At 36.4% G+C, this 22,080-nt stretch overlaps 1 protein-coding gene and 1 pseudogene across 4 annotated transcripts in view; both read left to right on the top strand.

Annotated features, from left to right (window-relative positions):
- The window catches only part of FASTKD1 (FAST kinase domains 1), a 60,099-nt gene that overhangs the window by 755 nt on the left and 37,264 nt on the right, over positions 1–22,080 (top strand). For all 4 annotated transcript variants that reach the window (XM_040475317.1, XM_040475316.1, XM_040475313.1 and 1 more), the window contains exons 2-3: positions 1,393–1,912; positions 4,541–4,609. In XM_040475317.1, coding sequence (XP_040331251.1) covers positions 1,578–1,912; positions 4,541–4,609 — 404 coding nt within the window. In that variant the 5' untranslated portion in view covers positions 1,393–1,577. The remainder of the gene's footprint in view (positions 1–1,392; positions 1,913–4,540; positions 4,610–22,080) is intronic.
- On the top strand, positions 7,418–9,348 carry LOC121030669 (39S ribosomal protein L52, mitochondrial-like; annotated as a pseudogene).

Here is a 22,080-nt window from a genome sequence, read left to right as displayed (position 1 = left end):
TTTGTTTTTTCTTGTGAACAGACAGCATAGCCATAGACAAGACTCTGAGGCAATCTTTTAGAATTTGTTTGTTGACGTAAGGAGGTGTTCCAAGTTGAAAGAATTCAAAGAACAGAGTGAATGTCTCAGCTTCACAAGTTAGAGTAGATTTTTAACCTTTTTGCAAATAGCTTTCCTTATCTGTAAAATGCAAATGATATCTACCTGACAGGTTAATTGAGAAAATTTAATAGGATGATATATTTTAAAAGTCCTTTATGAAATGTTGCAGAAATGTTAAATGCTATGATTTTAGTCCCAGATTTTCTAAATGTTCTTTCTCAATTAGAAATATAAACATTTACAGTATATTTCTAAAACAAATTATCCTTTTTCATAATTATCTTTGGTTCTTATATTGCTTCACTATGTCTTGATACATTACTTGATTTCTTATTTCTTGATTGGAGCTTTAATCATCTTGCTTTTTGGTTCAAACTGATCTGAGGTCAGTAGGGACCAAACCCTTTGAGTTCTTTTAGGGTTCTAGAGGAAAGGAGCAATTATCCTGAAAGTAAATATACCAGAGACTATCCTTCCAAAAAATGAAAAAAATTTTTTTTGTAGTTCTGGGTGCGCCTAGATGGCTCAGTCTGTTCAGTGTCAGACTTCAGCTCAAGTCACCATCTCTTGGATGGTGAGTTCCAGCCCTGCGTCAGGCTCACTGTTGTCAGTGCAGAGCCGGCTTCAGATTCAGATCTTCTGTCGGCTCCCCCGCCCACATTGCCTCTCCCTTGCTCATACTCTTTCTCTCTCAAAGATGAATAAACATTTAAAATAAATAAATAAAATAAAATTTTATAACTCTGAATTAATGGCTGTTCCTTGTAAAAATATTGAAGGTGACATATTTATTCCAAACAGTTTGAGCCATTTATTTATTTATTTATTTATTTATTTTTAAATGTTTATTTATTTTTAGAGGGGTGAAGGGGCAGAGAGAGAGGGAGACTGGATCTAAAGCAGGCTCTGCGCTGACAGTGTGAGACTCAAACCCACAAACCCTGAGATCATGACCTGAAGCCAAAGTTGACCACTCAACCAACTGGGCCACCCAGGCACCCTGCATCTTTTGGTTTAAAAAGATGGTTCTGAGTGTAGGATTTTTTTCCCCTTCTGCTTCTGTAGTCAGATTTGAAAACTATATATATGTAAAATTTAACAAACATTTTATAAATGGAGTGCAGAAAGAAGCCCCTTTTCCCGGACACTTAATTTTGGACCGAATCCTGCTGTTTGCTTCAGACTAGGAACAAAGTCTTAACTAGAGTTAATGCAGAAAAAGCTTGTAACTTTAATTTAAATTTTGGAACTAATTTGGTATTAATCCATGTCAAACCAATCCTTTTACAGAAGCTGCATTTTGGAATGGGATTTGGAGTTATCATAATGGAAGCAAAATACATGAAGGAGAAATAGTTACCTTTTTACCAGGATATTACACCTCACTACTTGTTGCAAATAGTTTTCCTACCTAAGAAAATTTGTGACATAAATGAAAAAATACCTTTTTAAAAAAAGACTTATTGTTTGTAAATATGCTTCGCCTAAGAGCTGTTTGTCCATTTTCCTGGAGAGCATTTCAGTTTCGATCCTGCAGTTGTAAACCACTAATTACCGAAATGATTAAGTGTACAGATGAAGGGCAAATCTTTGATCTTATTCAAAAAAGCAAAGCCATACTTTCAGAAAAGCAGGTGGAATGTGCATTTAATATACTTTGGCAGTTTCAAAAGCAGAAGACCAGCTTTTTAAAAAATGTTGAGTGTGTCAGAGACCATCCCCAGTTTATTACTCTTCATAATTTAGCTACAAGTCAAATGGAATTCATGAATGATGATACCCTGGTGAATGTGTTGTACCTCACACAACAGTAAGTAATGTACTTTTACTTTTTATAGAAATGATTATAGTTTATAATTATATATCAGTTTTCTAAAAATCTCTTTAAAATGAAAAACAATGTGGTTTTTTTCCCCCTATAAATAGTATTCCTGATCATTGAATATTTTTAAGATGTTTAGAGGATATTCTTTGTGGTAATCATTTAACAATATATATGTATATCAAACATCCTGTTGTGCAACCTAAATATATACAATTTTTACTTGTTAGTCATAGCTCAATAAAGCTGGGAAAACATTAAAAAAGAAAAGAAATTTTACATTATTTGCAAGGGAATCCAGCCTTCAAAAGAACTGGATTTTCTAAGTAAAATATTCAGCAGGTATATAAGGGAAACACACACACACACACACACACACACACACACACACACACACACGGAAGTTGCAATTAGTCTGTTTCTTAGTCTCATTCATGGAAAAATAAGTTTTCTCACTTGATTGGCTAACCTGTGAGGACTATCAGTAACTATAGATGTCAGCATTGCACAAAGCAGAGATACAGTTGTTTTTATTAGGAAGTCAGCTTATACAGGAAAGGGGCTTAGGGCTTTACCTATTAGGGGGAGTGGTGTTAGACTAAAAGAAGAGTGCCTTCCCTTTTTTGGTGGTCTTTCTGTGGTTGCAAAGTTTTTTCTCTGAGGTATATGAAGAGAGTATGTAATGATAATGGGCAAGATACCTGTTTTGCTTTCTCAGTGGTCATGTCAGCTTGGAAAACGATGAATAAAATAAAATTCAACAAGTCTTTATTGCAGGACTCTTCAGAAGCTTTAATATGTTAATGTATACTGTAAATCTCTGAGTGAGGGCAGTTTCCAGACCACAAAACATTGTGTTAAACACCTCACAAGACTCATGTGTGTTAGGCAGATGGAGGAATGCTGCTTGGTGATGATTTACCTAAAAATTATATTTCTGTGTTTTGCTCCTAAGTCATATTTTAATTATGAAAGGATTCAAGAGTAAAATATAATTTTGTTTTCAGGTTTTAAAAGCAATATGTAGTTCAATTTTGCTTCATGACTCAACGTGAAAGTTTCTGATTTTTGGGAGACAAACTAATATAGGCTTAATGCTATAAAGATATTGAAATTGGTTAAAAAGATATTTTTATACCTACAATATATAGTGTATGTGGTTTAGTTATATAGATAGTATTCATGGTTAATGAAGCTATACTGGAGGAGGAACTCTTATATGTTCTGATGATACAATGTATATCAAGAACTATAAAGATACCCTTGGATCCAATAATTTTGCTTCTAAAGTTTATCTCTAAGAAAATAATCTGGGATATGAATGGATAAAGAAGATGTGGTAAATATGTATACAATGGAGTATTACTCAGCAATCAAAAAGAATGAAATCTTGCCATTTGCAACTACATGGATGGAACTAGAGGGTATTAAGCTAAGCAAAATTAGTCAGAGAAAGACGAATACCATATGAGTTCATTCACATGTGGAATTTAATATACAAAACAGATGAATGTAAGGGAAGGGAAGCAAAAATAATATAAAAACAAGGAAGGGACAAAACATAAGAGACTCTTAAATACAGAGAGCAAATTGAGGGTCGCTAGAAGAGTTGGGGGTGCAGGGGTGGGTTAAATGGGTAAGGGGCATTAGGAAAGACACTTGTTGGGATGGGCACTGGGTGTTATACAGAGGGAATGAATCAGTGGAATCTACTCCTGAAATCATTGCATTATATACAAACTAACTTGGGTGTAAATGAATAAATAAATAAATAAATAAAATGCAAAAAAAAAAAAAAAGAATAATCTGGGGTACATATTTAAGATTATTGTGTGTTGATATTCATGCCAGCATTATTTATAATATTGAAAAACTAAAATTCTAATAGTAGGTGAATGTTTAAATGATACTATATTCATTTAATGGAATAATATACAATGTTTAAAAATTGTTTTGAACACTATGTAGTGTCATGGGCAAATGCTGAAAAGGGCAGGGTACAAAAGTGTAAAAGTGAGGTGCCTGGCTGGCTCAGTCAGTGGAGCATGTGACTCTTGATCTTGGGGTTGTGAGTTTGAGCCTCACATTGCATGTAGAGATTACTTAAAAATAAAATCTTTTAACAAAATTAAAAAAAAAACTGTAAAAGGAATATGTATATTCCGTATGTGTGTAGAAAAGACAAATGGAGCAAAAATGCTACAGATTAATGATGGCTGTTTATGAGTACAGACCTATAAATAAGTTTTAGTACCCTATTCAAGTTTTTCTTTATTTTACAAAACTCTCCTATAAAAATATTTTTCTAATCAGAGAAAAGTAATATATGTTATGTGTACTTTTAAAATAATATGTATTGTTGAATGTTCTCATTGTTCAGTGGAAGGCATTGAACAGATAAAAGAATGAGAGAGGCATGGGATAAAATGTAGATGTTTATTATACCGTATCAAGAAATCAAAATACTGAAATGGGAATGCACCAGAAATAAAGACTGTGTAAGAGTATAATAACTTGAGGTTCACTTTTGCATTATAATTGTTAACTTGCATGATTGTTTTTAATACTTTAAAAATGTTTATGTATGGAAAATTATTTTCTCTTGATTTTATTGAGGTGTGCTACTGAGACCCATGACCTACTGGTTGAAGCTCTAGTTACAGAAGCATGGAGAAGACTGGAAAGGCAAGTACTTTGGGTTCATTTTCTAAGATCACAGTTATCCTATGCAAGGTTAACTGAGTGAAATTTTGTAGAGAAAGAATAGGGAGCTGCTGCCTACCTATCAACCTTCACAAAAAAAAAAAAAAAAAAAAATTAGTTGAGGGTATTTTGATTGTGTAAAGGAAAAGAATGAGGAATGTGTATTTTCCTTAAGAGACAAAGAAAGCTTGAATATTTGCTCTTTATTTATTAAAAAAAATAAAAAAATTAATGTTTATTTAAATGTTTAATTTATTTTTTTATGTTTATTTATTTTTAATGTTTATTTTTGAGAGAGAGAGAGAGAAAAGAGTGCAAGTAGGGGAGAGGCAGAGAGAGAGAATCTGAAGCAGGCTCCAAGCTCCCAGCTGTCAGCACAGAGCCGGACATGGGACTTGAACCCACGAACCATGAGATCATGACCTGAGCTGAAGTCAGACGTTTAACCGACTGAACCACCCAGGCGCCCCTAAAAATTTTTTTTAAATATTTATTTATTTTTGGGAGACAGAGACAGAGTGAGCAGGGGAAGGGTAGAGAGAGAAAGAGACGTAGAATCTGAAGCAGGCTCCAGGCACCAAGCTGCCAGCAGGGAGCCCGATGCAGGGCTCGACCTCACAAATTGCAACATCATGACCTGAGCTGAAGTTGGACGCTTAACTGACTGAGGCACCAATATTTGCTCTTTAAATTAAGAGTGGAAACAGTGTGCTTTGCCACATATATAATTAGTCAAAATATAAGTAAGGTGGAGCAACAGCTATTTGGCTTTTTGAATCTTCTTTTCTGGAAGATTTTGCTTCAGAAAGAAAAGATTTGGAGCCCTGACTGGTTCAGTGGTAGGGTATGCAACTCTTGATCTTGGAATTGTGAGCTTGAGCCTATATTAGGGGTAGAATTTATTTTAAAAACTTAAGAAAAAAAGAAAGGAAAGATTCTCTGAGTGATAGTCTGCCTATAAAAACCTAGAAATTCAGGAGCCGTAAAAGGAGAGAAAAGAAGACACCAGTTTAGTAGAAAGGAAAACTATTTAACATTGTTTAGCAGCATTTGTAGGTACTTGCCTATCACTTCTTTATTGAGAGACAATGAACATCACTCATAGGTGACTTAGATGCTTTCAAGTTCACTGCTGTGACTATGATTGATTCAGATCTCTTTCCTCTACTATACAGAGCTTTATTTGTAGCATGTTGCCATAATCAGCAGTCATCTAGAAAAATGTAAAATTTGTTCAGGGCATTCTTCTTATGAGTACAGTGAAGTCTATTCTATACAAAACCATGCTATTTATGCTATATGAGAATATGTGAGAAACTCCATTTATAAAAGAGTTGAGATAATAACAGACCTCATTTTGGAAAATTGTTAGCTATTTCTGAAAATTTTGAACTTTTTAATGTAGGGATCACCATAGCCTAGGTCTCTTATTAGTGGAGTAAACAAATGTTAGTGAATAAAGGGAAAATCAAAGTGGGAAAGAGGAAGGAGGATTTAAAAACTACAGAACGGAGAGGTGGTTCAAGATGGTGACATAGATATCCTACTCACTCTACCAAAGACACACCAAATCTACAACTACATATAGAATGTCTGTCTCTGAAAAAGACCTGGAGACTAGCTGAACAACTCCACAACAAAGATGGCAGGGCCACATTGAGACCGGTGGGAGAGGCAGAGATTGGTTTCACCAGGAACCCCACTCCTGACTCAGTGACCCACAAAAGGGAGGGATCTAACAAATATGGAGCATATTCCTGAGGAGTGAGGGGTTTGAGCCCCACATCAGGAACCCCAATTCTTGGGACCTGTACCAGAGAGATGAGCTCCCAGATGTCTGTCTTTGAAAACCAATGGGGTTTACATCAAGGAGACCCAAGGGTTATAGGAAACTGGAACTCACCCTTAAAAGTGCTCACACGCAGACTTACTTGTCCTGGCACCCAGCACAAAAATGGCAGGTTGGAAGTGCCTAGGCCATATGTGAAGGAGATTCACTGGGTAAGCTTAAAGTGCCTGCCAGAGGGACAGAGGTCTATTGGAGCTCTCTCTCTGGCTAAAGGCACTGGTGCACACCATTTTTGCAGTCTATCTTGCTAGCACCAGCACTAGCTGGTGCCATTTTAGCACTTGCCTTCAGCCTTGTGAAAGTTGTTTGCTCTGCATCTGTGTTCTTCTGTGGCTCTGCCCCACCAAACCTGTTGGGCCAGCTTGCCCTGACCTTTGCTCCCCACAAACCCACAGTGCTAAAATTGGTAGGCAGGCAGCCTTGCCTTGGCCTGGTGCTCTTCCTTGGCCCCAGCAAAGCTGACAGGTGTGTGCAGTCCATAGAGGGAGTGCTTTGAACACCTGCCTCTTGTGGCCAGGGGTGTTTGCGTTTCTGGGACCCATGGAACTGAAATAATTACAGAGTTCTTGGCAGGCTAAAACCCCCAGAGCAATTTACAGATAGCAGACAAATACCCCAGTCTTCCTGTGACCGCTCCTTCAAGACTGAAGAGATAGTTCTTTTGCCTAATACATAGGAACAAGCACTGAAAGTTAAGGAAATACTAGGAAACAAAAGAATATGTTCCAAATGAGAGAAGAAGATAAAACTCCTGAAAAAACCTTAACGAAACAGAGATAAGGTCGTGCCTGGGTGGCTAAGTCAGTTAAGTACCCGACTTTGGCTCAGGTCATGATCTCACAGTTTGGTTCATGAGTTCATGCCCTGCATCGGGGTCTGTACTGATAGCTTGGAGCCTGGAGCCTGCTTTGGATTCTGTGTCTCACTCTGTCTCTGCTTCTCCCCTGCTTGTACTCTGTCTCTGTCTCTCTGTCTCAAAAATAAATAAACGTTTAAAAAAAACCACACACAAGAAACAGGGATAAGTAACTTACCTGATAGAGACTTCAAAGTAATGGTCATAAAGATGCTCACTGATCTCAGAAGAATGGATGAACACAGAACTTCAGCCAAGAGATGGAGAATATAAGAATGTACATGGAACTGAAGAATATAACTGAAAGATATACTACAGGAATTCAACAGCAGAGTAGATGAAGCAGAAGAAAAGATTAGTGACTTGGACCAGGGCAATAGAACTCACTCAAACAGAGCAGCAAGAAAAAAAAAAAAAAGATAATTTGAGGGGCCTATGGGACAACATCAAGTGGAACAATGTTCACATAATAGGTGTCCTGTTAGGAGAAGATAAGGGAGAAAGGAATAGAAAACCTATCTGAAGAAATTATGGCTGAAAGCTTCACTTATCTGGGGAAAGAAACAGACATTCAGATCTAGGAAGCCCAGAGAGTTCTGAATGAGATGAACTCAAAGAGAGTCACACCAAGACACGTTATAATTATGTCAAAGGTTAAAGAGAGAATCTTAAAAGCAGCAGGAGAAAAACAACTTGTTATGTAAAAGGGACCCCCTGGCCCCCAGACTTTAATCAAGTTTTTCAGCAGAAACTTTGCAGGCCAGAAGGGAGTGCTGAAAGCAAAAAACTTCCAACCAAGAATACTCTACTTGACAAGATTATCCTTCAGAATGGAAGGAGAGAAAAAGTTTTCCAGACAAGCAAAAACTGGACAAGTTCATCACTACTAAACTGGGCTTATAAGACACGTTAAAGGGACTTCTTTAAGCCAAAAAGAAAGGCCAACTGGTAACAAGAAAACGTATGAAAGTAAAAGTCTTTCCGGTAAAGGTAAGTATATATTAGGGGTAGTGGACTAATCACTTATTTTAGTATGAAGGTTAAAAGGCAAAAGTAGTAAAAATAAGTATAACTACAACAATTAGTTAAAGGATATACAAAATTAAAAGATGTAAAATGTGGCATCAAAACCATAAACTGTGGGAAGGGGAAAATACAGTTTTAGAATGCATTCAAACGTAACTTGCTATCAACTTAAAATAAACTGGGATGTGCATAAGCTAATATATGTAAGCCTCAGGAAAACACAAAGCAAAAACCTATGATAGATATACAAAAGATCATGAGAATGGAATCTAAACACTAAAGGAAGGCATCAAACTACAAGGGAAGAGAGCAAGAGGAAAAAGGAGCAGAGAAGAACTACAAAACAACCAGAATACAGTTAACAAAATGACAATGAGTATATACCATCTATAACCACTTTAAACATAAATGGACTGACACCCGCTTCTAGCTCTCTTGCCTCAGCATGGCTGCTTTAGGTGTGTGGAGGCTGCACAGCAGTGTGGTGGGTTAGGTGGGTGGCCATTGGTGACTCCAGTGAGTGCTGGTCTGGGGGGAACTGGGGAACCAGAAGCTCGGTTGAATCCTCATGGAACTGTTTTTCTCCACCCAGGCAGGGCCTGGCTACCAACCCCCTCTGGCTACAGACCCTTTACAGAGTTCCCAGACTGATCTTACACAGATGGCCGCCCTGTACCTCCAATGAAAGGCCAGCTTCGAAGAAAAGCCCAAAGGGAGATGTTTGCAAGATGAGTTGCACTGCTATCACAGAAAATGGATGCTGGATTACAGTCATGGCAGCTTAGACAGCAGGAGAAGTTGCAGGAAGAAGAAAGGAGGCAGAAAAAGGCTCTTAAAACCCAAAGGGGCTCTACTGCAGAACCCACAACTAAGTCAATAAGTAGCAATTCCTGTCTCCCTTCACTAGCCTCTCTCTGGTTTTCTTTTCTTCTCCTCCTCCTCCTTCTTCTTTTAAATGTTTGTTTATTTTTGAGAGAGAAAGCACGAGCAGAGGAGGGGCAGTGAGAGGGGGCCAGAGGATCTGAAGCAGGCTCTATGCTGTGGGGCTTCAAGTCACAAACTATGAGATCATGACCTGACCTGGATTTCTTTTCTATCATCTATATGCCTCATCCTAGCCAGAAGAGAGCCTTCCTATTCCCCATCTGTCTTCATAAGAGTTTGGATACCAGGAAGAATGGGTTGTAAGATCACTGCCTTGAGGGGTTGGCTCAGTACACTTACCCTGGCTCCATTCCAGTTCAGCAGAATCGTGTTCTGGGATGCTTACCCCTTTTGCAGACCATAGGACTGGCCAAACTATGAACAGTAGCTACTCTGCGAACATGAAAAAGGGGCAACAGTTTTTCTGGCTTTAGCTAGGCATTCAAGCCTTTAACAGCCCATACACAGCTCAGGCTGTGTGCAGTTATTCATTTAATAAATGTTTGATGAAAAGGGCAACCTCTCCCCCCAAATGGACTAAATTCTTCAATCAAAAGATAGGGAGTGACTGAATGGATAAAAAACAAGACCCATCTATATGCTGCCTGTAAGAGACTCACCTTAGATGTAATGACACACAGGTTGAAAGTGAAGAGATGGAAAAAGATGTTTTATGTGAATGGAAACCAAAAGTAAGCTGGGGTAGCTATACTTATATCAGACAAAATAGACGTAAAGCAGATTGTAATAAAAGAAAAAGGTGGGGGGCGCCTGGGTGGCTCAGTCGGTTGGGCGACTGACTTCGGCTCAGGTCATGATCTCACAGTCCGTGAGTTCGAGCCCCGCATCGGGCTCTGTGCTGACAGCTTGGAGCCTGGAGCCTGTTTCAGATTCTGTGTCTCCCTCTCTCTCTGACCCTCCCCCGTTCATGCTCTGTCTCTCTATGTTTCAAAAATAAATAAACATCAAATAAAAAAAAAAAGAAAGAAAAAGGTGGGCATTACATAATGATAAAAGGGTCAATCTAACAGGAAGAGACAACATTTGTAAATATTTATGCACCCAATATAGATGCATCTAAAAGTATAAAGCAATATTAACAGACCTAAAGAGAGAAATTGACAATATGACAATGATAGTAAGGGCCTTTAGTATCTCTCTTACATCAAGGAATAGATCGTCCAGACAGAAATAATAAGGAAATATTAGCCTTAAAATACATTAGACCAGATGGAACGGGGGAGGGGCAGAGAGAGAGGGAGACACAGAATCGGAAACAGGCTCCAGGCTCTGAGCCATCAGCCCAGAGCCCGACGCGGGGCTCGAACTCACGGACTGCGAGATGGTGACCTGAGCTGAAGTCGGACGCTTAACCAACTGCGCCACCCAGGCGCCCCTATACATTCTTCTTAAGTGTATGTGGAACATTCTCCAGAACAGATAGTATGTTTAGCCACAAAACAAGTCTCAATAAATTTTGGAAGATTGAAGCCCTATCAAGCATCTTTTCAGACCACAATGGTATGACATTGGAAATCAATCACAAAAAACTGGAAAAATTACAAATATGTGGAGGTTTGACAACATGCCACCAGACAACCAATTGATGAATTAAAAAATGAAAAAAATAACCTTGAGATAAATGAAAATTAAAATACAGCTTTCCAAAATCTGTGGGATGTAGCAAAAGCAGTTTTAACAAGGAAGTTCATAATACTACAGACCAACTTCAAGAAACAAGTGCCTGGCTGCCTGTGTGGCTCAGTCCGTTAAGTGTCTGACTCTGGTTTTTGGCTCAGGTCATGATCTCACAGTTTGTGAGTTCAAGCCCCACATAAGGCTCTGCACTGATGAGCCTGCTGGGGATTATCTGTCTCCCTCTCTCTGCCTCTCTCTCTCTCAAAAATAAACGAAAATAAACATTTATAAAAATAGAATGAATAAATATATTTGCATCTATTAGAAAGGAAACAAGTAAAATCTCAAATAAATAATCTAACTTTATACTTAAAGGAACTAGAAAACAAGGAACAAATGAAGCCCAAAGCTAGTAGAAGGAAGGCAATAGCAAAAGTCTGAAGAAATAAACGCAATAGAGACTAAAGAGACAATAGAAAAGATCAATAAAACTAAGAGCTGGTTTTTTGAAAAGATAAAGTTGATAAACCTTTAGCTAGATTTACTAAGAAAAAAAGAAGGCTTAAATAATGGAATCGGATGAAAGAAGGAACATTAAAACTGATACTAAAATAATGCAAAGGCTAATAAGGGACTATGATAACTGTATACCAACAAATTGGACAATTAGAAGAAATGGATAAATTTCTAGAAATAATCTAATAATACTAAATCATGAAGTAATAGAAAATCTGAATAGACCAATTACTAGCAAGGAGATTGAGTCAGTAATCAAAAAACTCCCAACAATTAAAAGTCCAGGACCAGACAGCTTTAGTGGTGAATTCTAGCAAACATTCAAAGAAGATTTAATACCTATTCTTCTCAAACTCTCTGAAAAAATTGAAGAGGAGGGAACACTTCCAAACTCATTTTACAAGACCACCATTGCTCTGATACCAATATCAGACAAGGGCATCATAAAAGAAGAAAATTATGTCAGTATGAACATAAATGAACATAGATGTAAAAATCCTCAACAAAATATTAGGAAACCAAAATCAACAATACATTAAAAAAGTCATATGCCATGGTCAAGTGGGATTTATTCCAAGGATGCAAAGATGGTTCAACATCTGCAAATCAATGTGATATGCCGCATTAACAAAATGGAGGATAAAAAATTATATGATCATCTCAATAGATGCAGGAAAAGCATTTGACAAAATTCAACATTGATTTATGATTAAAAAAAAAAACTCAACAAAGAAGATATAGAGGGAATGTCCCTCATCATAATAAAGGCCATAAATGACATGCCCACAGCTAAGATCATACTCAATGATAGAAAGCTGAAAAATTTCCCCCTAAGATCATGCCCACTCTTAGCACTTTTATTCAGTATAGTACTGGAAGTCCGAGTCAGAGCAATTAGGCAAGAAAAAGAAAAGGCGTCCAAATTGGAAAGAAAGAAGTAAAGCTGTCTCCACTTGCAGATGACATGATTTTGTATAAAGAAAACCCCAAAGACAACACCAAAAACCTGTGAGAACTAATAAATTCAGTAAAGTTATAGGATACAAAATCAACGTATAAAATATCTGTTGCACTTTTGTACACTAACAGCATACAATTAGAAAACAAAATTTAGAGGACACTCCCATTTATATTTGCTTCAAAAGGAATTAAGTACCTAGGAATAAATGTAAACAATGATGTGAAAGACTTGTACACTGAAAACTAAGACATTGGTGAAAGAAATCAAAGAAGACACCAATAAATTGAAAGATAACTCCATGGTCATAGATCGGAAAAATTTATATTGTCAAAATGTCTATATTACACAAAACAACATATAGAGTCAACGCAACCCTATCAAAATTCCAATGGGATTATTCACAGAAATAGAACAAACAATCCTATAATTTGTATGGAATCACAAAAGATCCCTACCAGCCAAAACAGTCTTGAGAACAAAAAGAGGAGGCATCATGCACCCTGATTTCAAATCATATTAGAAACCTGTAGTAATCAAAACAGTATGTTATTGGCATAAAAACAGACAGATCAATGGAACAGAATAGAGAGCCCAGAAATAAACCTGTGCACATATGGTCAATTAATTTACAACAAGAATATACAATGGGGAAAGAACAGTCTCTTCAATAAATGGTGCTGGGAAAACTGAACAGCCACATACAAAAGAATGAAACTGGACCACTATCTTACACCATACACAAAAATAAGCTCAAAATGGAGCTTGACTACACTTGACTACAAGACCAAATGGCATAAAACTCTTGGAAGAAAACATAGGCAGTAAGCTCCTTGAAATTGCTCTTAGTGATATTTTTTTTGGATCTCATTCCAAGGGCAATGGCAATAAAAGAAAAATAACCAAGGAAACAACGTTAAAAAGCTTTTGCACAGTGAAGAAAATCATCAACAAAATGAAAAGGCAACCTACTGAATGGGAGAAGATATTTGCGAATCATACAGCTGAATAAGGGTTAATATCCAAAATATAGAAAGAACTACAATTAAATAACATCAACAACACAACACAAATCTGATTAAAATATGGGCAAGGAGCTGAATAGATCTTTTTCCGAAGAAGACATACAGATGGCCAATGGGCATATGAAACTGTGCTCAGCATCAATAATCATTGGAAATGCAAATCAAAAGCACTACGAAGTATATCACACCTGTCAAAACGGCCATTATCAAAAAGACAAAAAAGTAACAAGTCTTGGCGAGGATGTGGGGCAAAGGGAACCCTCTTACACTATTGGTGGGAATGTAAATCAGTACAGCCACCATGGAAAACATTATGGATATTCTACAAAAACTAAAAATAGAGCCACCATATGATCCAATAAATCCACTTCTGGGTATTTATCCAAAGAAAATAAAAACACTAATCAAAGATATATGCACCCTTATGTTCATTGCAGCATTATTTACAATATTCAAGATATGGAAATAACCACAGGGTCCAGTAATGGATGAATGGATAAAGAAAATGTAGTGTATATATACAATGGAATATTATTCAGCCATAAAAAAGAATGAAATCTTGTCATTTGTAAGCACATGGATGGACCTTGTGGATATTAGGCCAACTGAAATAAGCCAGAGAAAGACAAATGTCATATAATTTCATTTATATATGGGAATCTAAAAACAGATGAGCAGACAAAACAAAACTTATAAGTGCAGACAATAGATTGGTGGTTGCCAGAGGGAAGGAGAGTTGGAGGGTGGGCAAAATGGGAGAAGATGGGCAAGAGTTACAAACTTCCAGTCACAAAATAAGTAAGTCATGGGGTTGTGATGTACAGCATGGTGACCATAGTCAACAATATTATATTACATATTATGTAACTTTATATGGTGGCAGGAGGAAATTAGACTTATTGGGGTACTCATTTTACAGTGTATATAAATAACAATTCATCATATTGTATACCTGAAACTAATATAGTGTTGTATGTCAGTTATACCTTGATAAAAAATAAAAGCCATGAAACACAACACAAATGTATGGAGGTTAAATAACATGACGCTAACAATGAATGGGTCAACTCTGAAACCAAATGAGAAGTCAAAAATTACATGGAAACAAATGTGAATGAAAAAACCAAGTTACTAAAGTCTTGGGGATGCAGCAAAGTGGTTCTAAGAGGGAAGTTTAAGTAATACAGGCCTCAAGAAGCAAGAAAAGTCTTAAATAAACAACCTCACTTTACACCTAAAGGAGCTAGAAAAACCCAAAGAAACAAAACAAAACCCAAACTGAGCAAAAGGAAGGAGACAATTCAGATTAGAGCAGAAATAAATGATACAGAAACTAAACAAACAAACAATAGAACATATCAATAAAAGCAGGAGCTGGTTCTTTGAAAAGCTAAGCAATGGTAAACCTCTAGACAGACTCATAAAAAAAAGAGAAAAAAAGAGACAGAGAGAGAGACCCAAATAAAATTACTAATGAAAGAGAAGAAATAACAACCAACACCCACAGAAATACAATTTGTAACATAGGGTTGCCTGGGTGGCTCAGTTCACTAAGCATCCAACTCTTGGTTTTGGCTCAGGTCATGATCTCACAGTTTGTGGGTTCAAGCCCCACGCTGAGCTCTGTGCTGGAGGTCTGGAGCCAGCTTGGGATTCTCTTTCCCTCTCACCTGCTCTCATATGCACTGTCTCTCAAAATAAATAAACAACAAAAAAACCCCACAAACAATTGTAACAGTATTATGAAAACCTATATGCCAACAAATTGGATAACCTGGAAGAAATGGATAAACTCTTAAAAACATATAAGCTACCAAAGCTAAAGCAGAAGGAAATAGAAAATTTGAACAGACCAGTTACCAGCAATGTGAATCAGTAATCAACAAACTCCCCCAAATCAAAAGCCCATTACCGGATGACTTCATAGGCGAATTCTACCAAACATTTAAAGAAGAATTATTATCTATTCTCAAACTACTCCAGAGAATAGAAGGAAAACTTCCAAATTTATTCTGTGAGACCAGTGTCACCCTATACCAAAACCAGATAAAGACACTGCAAAAAAAGTGAACTACAGGCCCATATGTCTCATGAATGCAGATGCAAAAATCCTCAGTGAAATATTAGCAAACTGAATTCAACAATACATTAAAAAAATTATACATCACAATCAACTGGGATTTATCCATGGGATGCAAAGGTGTTTTAATATTTTAAAAATAATGTCATACTTTACATCAATAAAAGAAAGGATAAAAACCATATGATTGTTTCATTAGATGCAGAAAAAGCATTTGACAGAGTACAACATCCATTCATGATAAAAATCCTCTGCAAATTAGGTCTAGAGGGAACATAGCTCTACATAATGAAGACCTTATATGAATAACTCACAGCCAACATCATACTTACTGGTGAAAAACAGAGCTTTTCCTCTAAGGTCAGGAACAAGACAAGAATGTCCACTCTCACCACTTTTATTTAACATAGTACTGGAAGTTCTAGCCATAGCAATTAGACAACATAAAGAAATAAAAGACATTCAAATTGTAAGGAAGGAGTAAAACTCTCAATATTTGCAGATGACATGATACTGGACATAGAAAATCCTAAATACTCCACCACAAAACTACCAGAACCGATAAATGAATTCGGTAAGGTCGCAGGATACAAAATCACGTGCAGAAATCTGTTGCATTTCTATACACTAATTATGAAGCAGCCGTTAGTGAAATTAAGAAAACAATCCCATTTACAGTTGCACCCAAGCCAATAAACTATCTCAGAATAGACTTAACCAAAGAGGTGAAAGACTTTACTCTGAAAACTATAAAACATTGGTGAAAGAAATTCAAAATGATGCAAAGAAATGGAAAGACATTTCATGCTCATGGGTAAGAAAAACAAATATTGTTAAAGTGTCTGTACTACCCAAAGCAATCTACAGATTTAATGCAATCCCTATTAAGTACCAATAGCATTTTTCATAGAACTAGAACAAACAATCCTAAAGTTTGTATGGAACTACAAAACAAAACTGGAGGTATCACAATTCCAGATTTCAAGTTATATTACAAAACAGTAGTAATTAAAACACAATGGTACTGGCATGAAACTAGACACATAGATAAATGCAATAGAACAGAAAATCCAGAAATAAATTCACAATTATATGGTCAATTAATCTTCAACAAAGGAGGAATGAATATACAATGGGAAACAGATAATCTCTTCAACAAATGATGTTGGGAAAATTGGACAGCCACATGCAAAAGAATGAAATTGGCCTACTTTCTCTCCCCATACACCAAACTAAATGCAATGCATTAAAAACCTAAACGTGAGGCCTGAAGCCATACAAATCCTTGAAGAGAGCACAAGCAGTAATTTCTCTGACGTTGGCCACAGCAACATTTTTCTAGATACATCTCCTAAGACAAGGGAAATAAAAGCAAAAATAAACTATTGGGACTACATAAAAACAAAAATTTTTCTTCATAGCAAAGGAAACAACAAAACTAAAAGGCAACCTACTGAATTGGAGAAGATTTTTGCAAATGACATATCCAATAAAGGCTTAGTATCCAAAATACATAAAGAACTGATACAACTCAACACCCAAAGAACAAATAATCTAATTAAAAAATGGGCAAAGGACATGAACAGATATTTCTACAAAGAAGACATCCAGATGGTCAACAGACACATGAAACGATGCTCAACATCACTCCTCAGGGAAATGGCAAATCAAAACTACAATGAGATAACACCTCACATGTGTCAGACTGGCTAAAATCAACTACACAAGAAACAACAGGTGTTGTTGAAGATGTGGAGAAAAGGGAATCCTCTTGCACTTTTGATAGGAATGTAAACTTATGCAGCCACTGTGGAAAACAGTATGGAGGTTCCTCAAAAAATAAAAAAATAGAATGGCCCTTTGATCCAGTAATTGCACTACTGGGTTTTTACCCCAAAATACAAAAACACTAATTCAAAGGCATACACGCACCTGAATGTTTATAGCAGCATTATTTACAATAGCCAAACTATGGAAGCAGCCCAAGTGTCCATCAGTAGATGAATGGTAAAAAAGATGTGGTGTGTGTATATATACAATGGAATATTATTCAATCACAAAAAATAATGAAATCTTACCATTTGCCACAGCATTGATGGAGCTAGAGAGTATAAAGCTAAGTGAAATAGTCAGAGAAAGACAAATACCGTATGATCTATCTTGTATATGGAATTTAAGAAACAAAACAAATGAGCAAAGGAAAAAAAAAAAAAGACAAACCAAGAAACGGACTGTTAACCAGGGAAACAAACAGGTGGTTACCAGAAGGGAGGTGAGTGGGGGGGGATGGCTGAAATAGGTAATGGAGATTAAAAAGTAAAAAACAAAACCAAAAAACTCTTAGGAGAACAACTCTCCTAAACCAATCAGAAACCTACAGCAGAAAGGAAAGAATTGACTAAAATACAGAAGAAACAATATATTTATCTGTAGACAGAGGAGCAGGCTTTTCACTGGTTATTAATTATTATCCCATCTCATGCCCTTTAGCATATTGCTTCTTAAAACATAAACCGTGATAAATTCTTACAATTGTGGTTATGTATGGATGAGCTCTAGTGGGCCTTTGTTATATGGGCTGGATTAGGTTAAACAGGATCGAACAGCTCTTTGGGTCGAGAAACTCTACGTTCATTTACTGCATTGTGCTCTTAGTAAATCTCATTTAACCCATTGTCTCATAAACCCATTGTCTTCTCATCCTCCATTTTTTTATTCTCTTTATCTGTAATATCTTTTATTGAGAATAAGGAAAATAATATTATTTCTATTATGAGCAGTATAAACTACTGGATCTTTAGGGTTATATTTGGTCATTATTGACAATAACTCAAAACTTTTTATTTTTCTTTACAGCAACATTGTAATGTGTATTATGCAGCTTGAACAAATCACTTGTAAAATACTTTTTTTGTTTCTCTATTAAACAGTTAAATTACAAATGTACGATTGTACTTCCAAGTCAATTAGACTTAATTTTTTTTCCATTTCAAAATAGCTTAGAATATTTTATTCTATGTTTTTATATTTAGCAATACTTTTATTTTTGCATGATAATATATGAAAAGTTTTAAAGCTAATTTGTATTCCACATATAGAATTTTTAATAGTGTCATAAAATACATATTAACTTATGATTTTTATAGTCTGTAGCCTATGATGTTAATTTTTTGTTACATTAGTTGTTAATGATTTTGCTAAAATATTTATAAATGTTATATAAATATAATTCATAATGATTCAAATAGGATGTATTGTTATGAATTAGCACTATATGATGGATCATACCAAGGGTAAACAGCATGTATTTGAAATTCAAATTTATAAATCTATTGTGAAAGATTTTAAACATTTATAAAACTAGAGACATTAGTATAATGAACTCCCATGTACCGATCATCCAGCTTCAACAACTACCAACATAAAGCAGTCTTGTTTTATCTAGGTCACCTCCCATTTTCTCCCTACCCCTCAGTATTGTTTAAATTGTATCATTTCATCTGTAAATACTTTAGTATGTATTTCTGGGAGATGAACTCTCTTTTAAAAATATATATATAATCGCTGGGCACCTGAGTGGCTTAGTTGGTTAAATGTCCAACTCTTGATCTCAGCTCAGGTCTTGATCTCAGGGTTGTGAGTTTAAGCCTTATGTTGGGCTTCATGCTGGGCATGAAGCCTACTTAATAAAAAAAAAAAGAGTGAAAAATAAGAGTAAAAAAATTGAAATCTAGGTATAATCATTAATAAAAAAATATATAATCACAATAGCATCATCACTATGAAAAATAAATAGTAATTCCTTAATATCACCTAATACCTGGTCTGTGTTCATATTTGCTTGATTGCTCTATAAAGGTCTTTTTATAGACAATTTGTTTAAGTCAGTATCCAAACAAGATTCACACATTATATTTGGTTGCTTTGTCTCACGTGTCTCTCTCTCATTTTGTGAGTAAGCATTAGATTGAAGAATATCATCATATTACAATAATCCGAAGTGTACAGCTTGATGAATTTTCACATACTGATCACTTCTGTGTAATATTACCAAGATCATAAATAGAACATCACTAGTTGCCCAGAAGTTCCCTTCATGTTTTCTCCAGGCACATCCCCCTACCATGAGGATAACTGTTATGTTGACTTTTATTTATTATTTTAAATGTTTATTTATTTATTTTGAGAGAGAGATAGAGAGAGAGAGAGAAAGACAGAGAGAGGGAGAGAGAGAATCCCAAGCAGGCTCTGATGTCAGTGCAGAGCCCAATGCGGAGATTGATCTAACAAACCAAGATCATGACCTGACCCAAAAGAGTTGGACGCCCAACTGGCTGAGCCACCCAGGCGTCCCTGTCTTGACTTTTAATACCATAAATTAGTTTTGTTTTTATAGGAATGGAAGCCTATAGTATATTCTCTTATGTCTAGTTCAGTTTGCTTAATATGCTTTGAAGAGTCCCTCATGATGTTGCATGATTCAGTCATTTGTTCTTTTTTTATTGCTGTGTAGTATTTTATGAATATGTACAATTTATCTGTTGTACTTTTGATAAATATTTAGATTGTTTGCAGGTTTTTTTTTTATTTATATATGAAATTTATTGTCAAATTGGTTTCCATACAACACCCAGTGCTCATCCCAAAAGGTGCTCTCCTCAATACCCATCACCCACCCTCTCCTCCCTCCCACCCCCCATCAACCCTCAGTTTGCTCTCAGTTCTCAACAGTCTCTTATGCTTTGGCTCTCTCCCACTCTAACCTCTTTTTTTTTTTTTTTTTTTCTTCCCCTCCCCCATGGGTTCCTGTTCAGTTTCTCAGGATCCACATAAGAGTGAAACCATATGGTATCTGTCTTTCTCTGTATGGCTTATTTCACTTAGCATCACACTCTCCAGTTCCATCCACGTTGCTACAAAAGGCCATATTTCATTTTTTCTCATTGCCACGTAGTATTCCATAGTGTATATAAACCACAATTTCTTTATCCATTCATCAGTTGATGGACATTTAGGCTCTTTCCATAATTTGGCTATTGTTGAGAGTGCTGCTATGAACATTGGGGTACAAGTGCCCCTATGCATCAGTACTCCTGTGTCCCTTGGATAAATTCCTAGCAGTGCTATTGCTGGGTCATAGGGTAGGTCTATTTTTAATTTTCTGAGGAACCTCCACACTGCTTTCCAGAGCGGCTGCACCAATTTGCATTCCCACCAACAGTGCAAGAGGGTTCCCGTTTCTCCACATCCTCTCCAGCATCTATAGTCTCCTGATTTGTTCATTTTGGCCACTCTGACTGGCGTGAGGTGATATCTGAGTGTGGTTTTGATTTGTATTTCCCTGATAAGGAGCGACGCTGAACATCTTTTCATGTGCCTGTTGGCCATCCGGATGTCTTCTTTAGAGAAGTGTCTATTCATGTTTTCTGCCCATTTCTTCACTGGGTTATTTGCTTTTCGGGTGTGGAGTTTGGTGAGCTCTTTATAGATTTTGGATACTAGCCCTTTGTCCGATATGTCATTTGCAAATATCTTTTCCCATTCCGTTGGTTGCCTTTTAGTTTTGTTGGTTGTTTCCTTTGCTGTGCAGAAGCTTTTTATCTTCATAAGGTCCCAGTGATTCACTTTTGCTTTTAATTCCCTTGCCTTTGGGGATGTGTCGAGTAAGAGATTGCTACGGCTGAGGTCAGAGAGGTCTTTTCCTGCTTTCTCCTCTAGGGTTTTGATGGTTTCCTGTCTCACATTCAGGTCCTTTATCCATTTTGAGTTTATTTTTGTGAATGGTGTGAGAAAGTGGTCTAGTTTCAACCTTCTGCATGTTGCTGTCCAGTTCTCCCAGCACCATTTGTTAAAGAGACTGTCTTTTTTCCATTGGATGTTCTTTCCTGCTTTGTCAAAGATGAGTTGGCCATACGTTTGTGGGTCTAGTTCTGGGGTTTCTATTCTATTCCATTGGTCTATGTGTCTGTTTTTGTGCCAATACCATGCTGTCTTGATGATGACAGCTTTGTAGTAGAGGCTAAAGTCTGGGATGGTGATGCCTCCTGCTTTGGTCTTCTTCTTCAAAATTACTTTGGCTATTCGGGGCCTTTTGTGGTTCCATATGAATTTTAGGATTGCTTGTTCTAGTTTCGAGAAGAATGCTGGTGCAATTTTGATTGGGATTGCATTGAATGTGTAGATAGCTTTGGGTAGTATTGACATTTTGACAATATTTATTCTTCCAATCCATGAGCAGGGAATGTCTTTCCATTTCTTTAAATCTTCTTCAATTACCTTCATAAGCTTTCTATAGTTTTCAGCATACAGATCCTTTACATCTTTGGTTAGATTTATTCCTAGGTATTTTATGCTTCTTGGTGCAATTGTGAATGGGATCAGTTTCTTTATTTGTATTTCTGTTGCTTCATTGTTAGTGTATAAGAATGCAACTGATTTCTGTACATTGATTTTGTATCCTGCAACTTTGCTGAATTCATGTATCAGTTCTAGCAGACTTTTGGTGGAGTCTATCGGATTTTCCATGTATAATATCATGTCATCTGCAAAAAGCGAAAGCTTGACTTCATCTTTGCCAATTT

The sequence above is a fragment of the Herpailurus yagouaroundi genome, unplaced genomic scaffold (assembly GCF_014898765.1).
Source record: "Herpailurus yagouaroundi ecotype Mexico unplaced genomic scaffold, PumYag 140, whole genome shotgun sequence".
Classification (NCBI taxonomy): domain Eukaryota; kingdom Metazoa; phylum Chordata; class Mammalia; order Carnivora; family Felidae; genus Herpailurus; species Herpailurus yagouaroundi.
The sequence above is the reverse complement of the archived record's forward strand: the minus strand, read 5'-3'. Positions and strand labels throughout refer to the sequence as shown.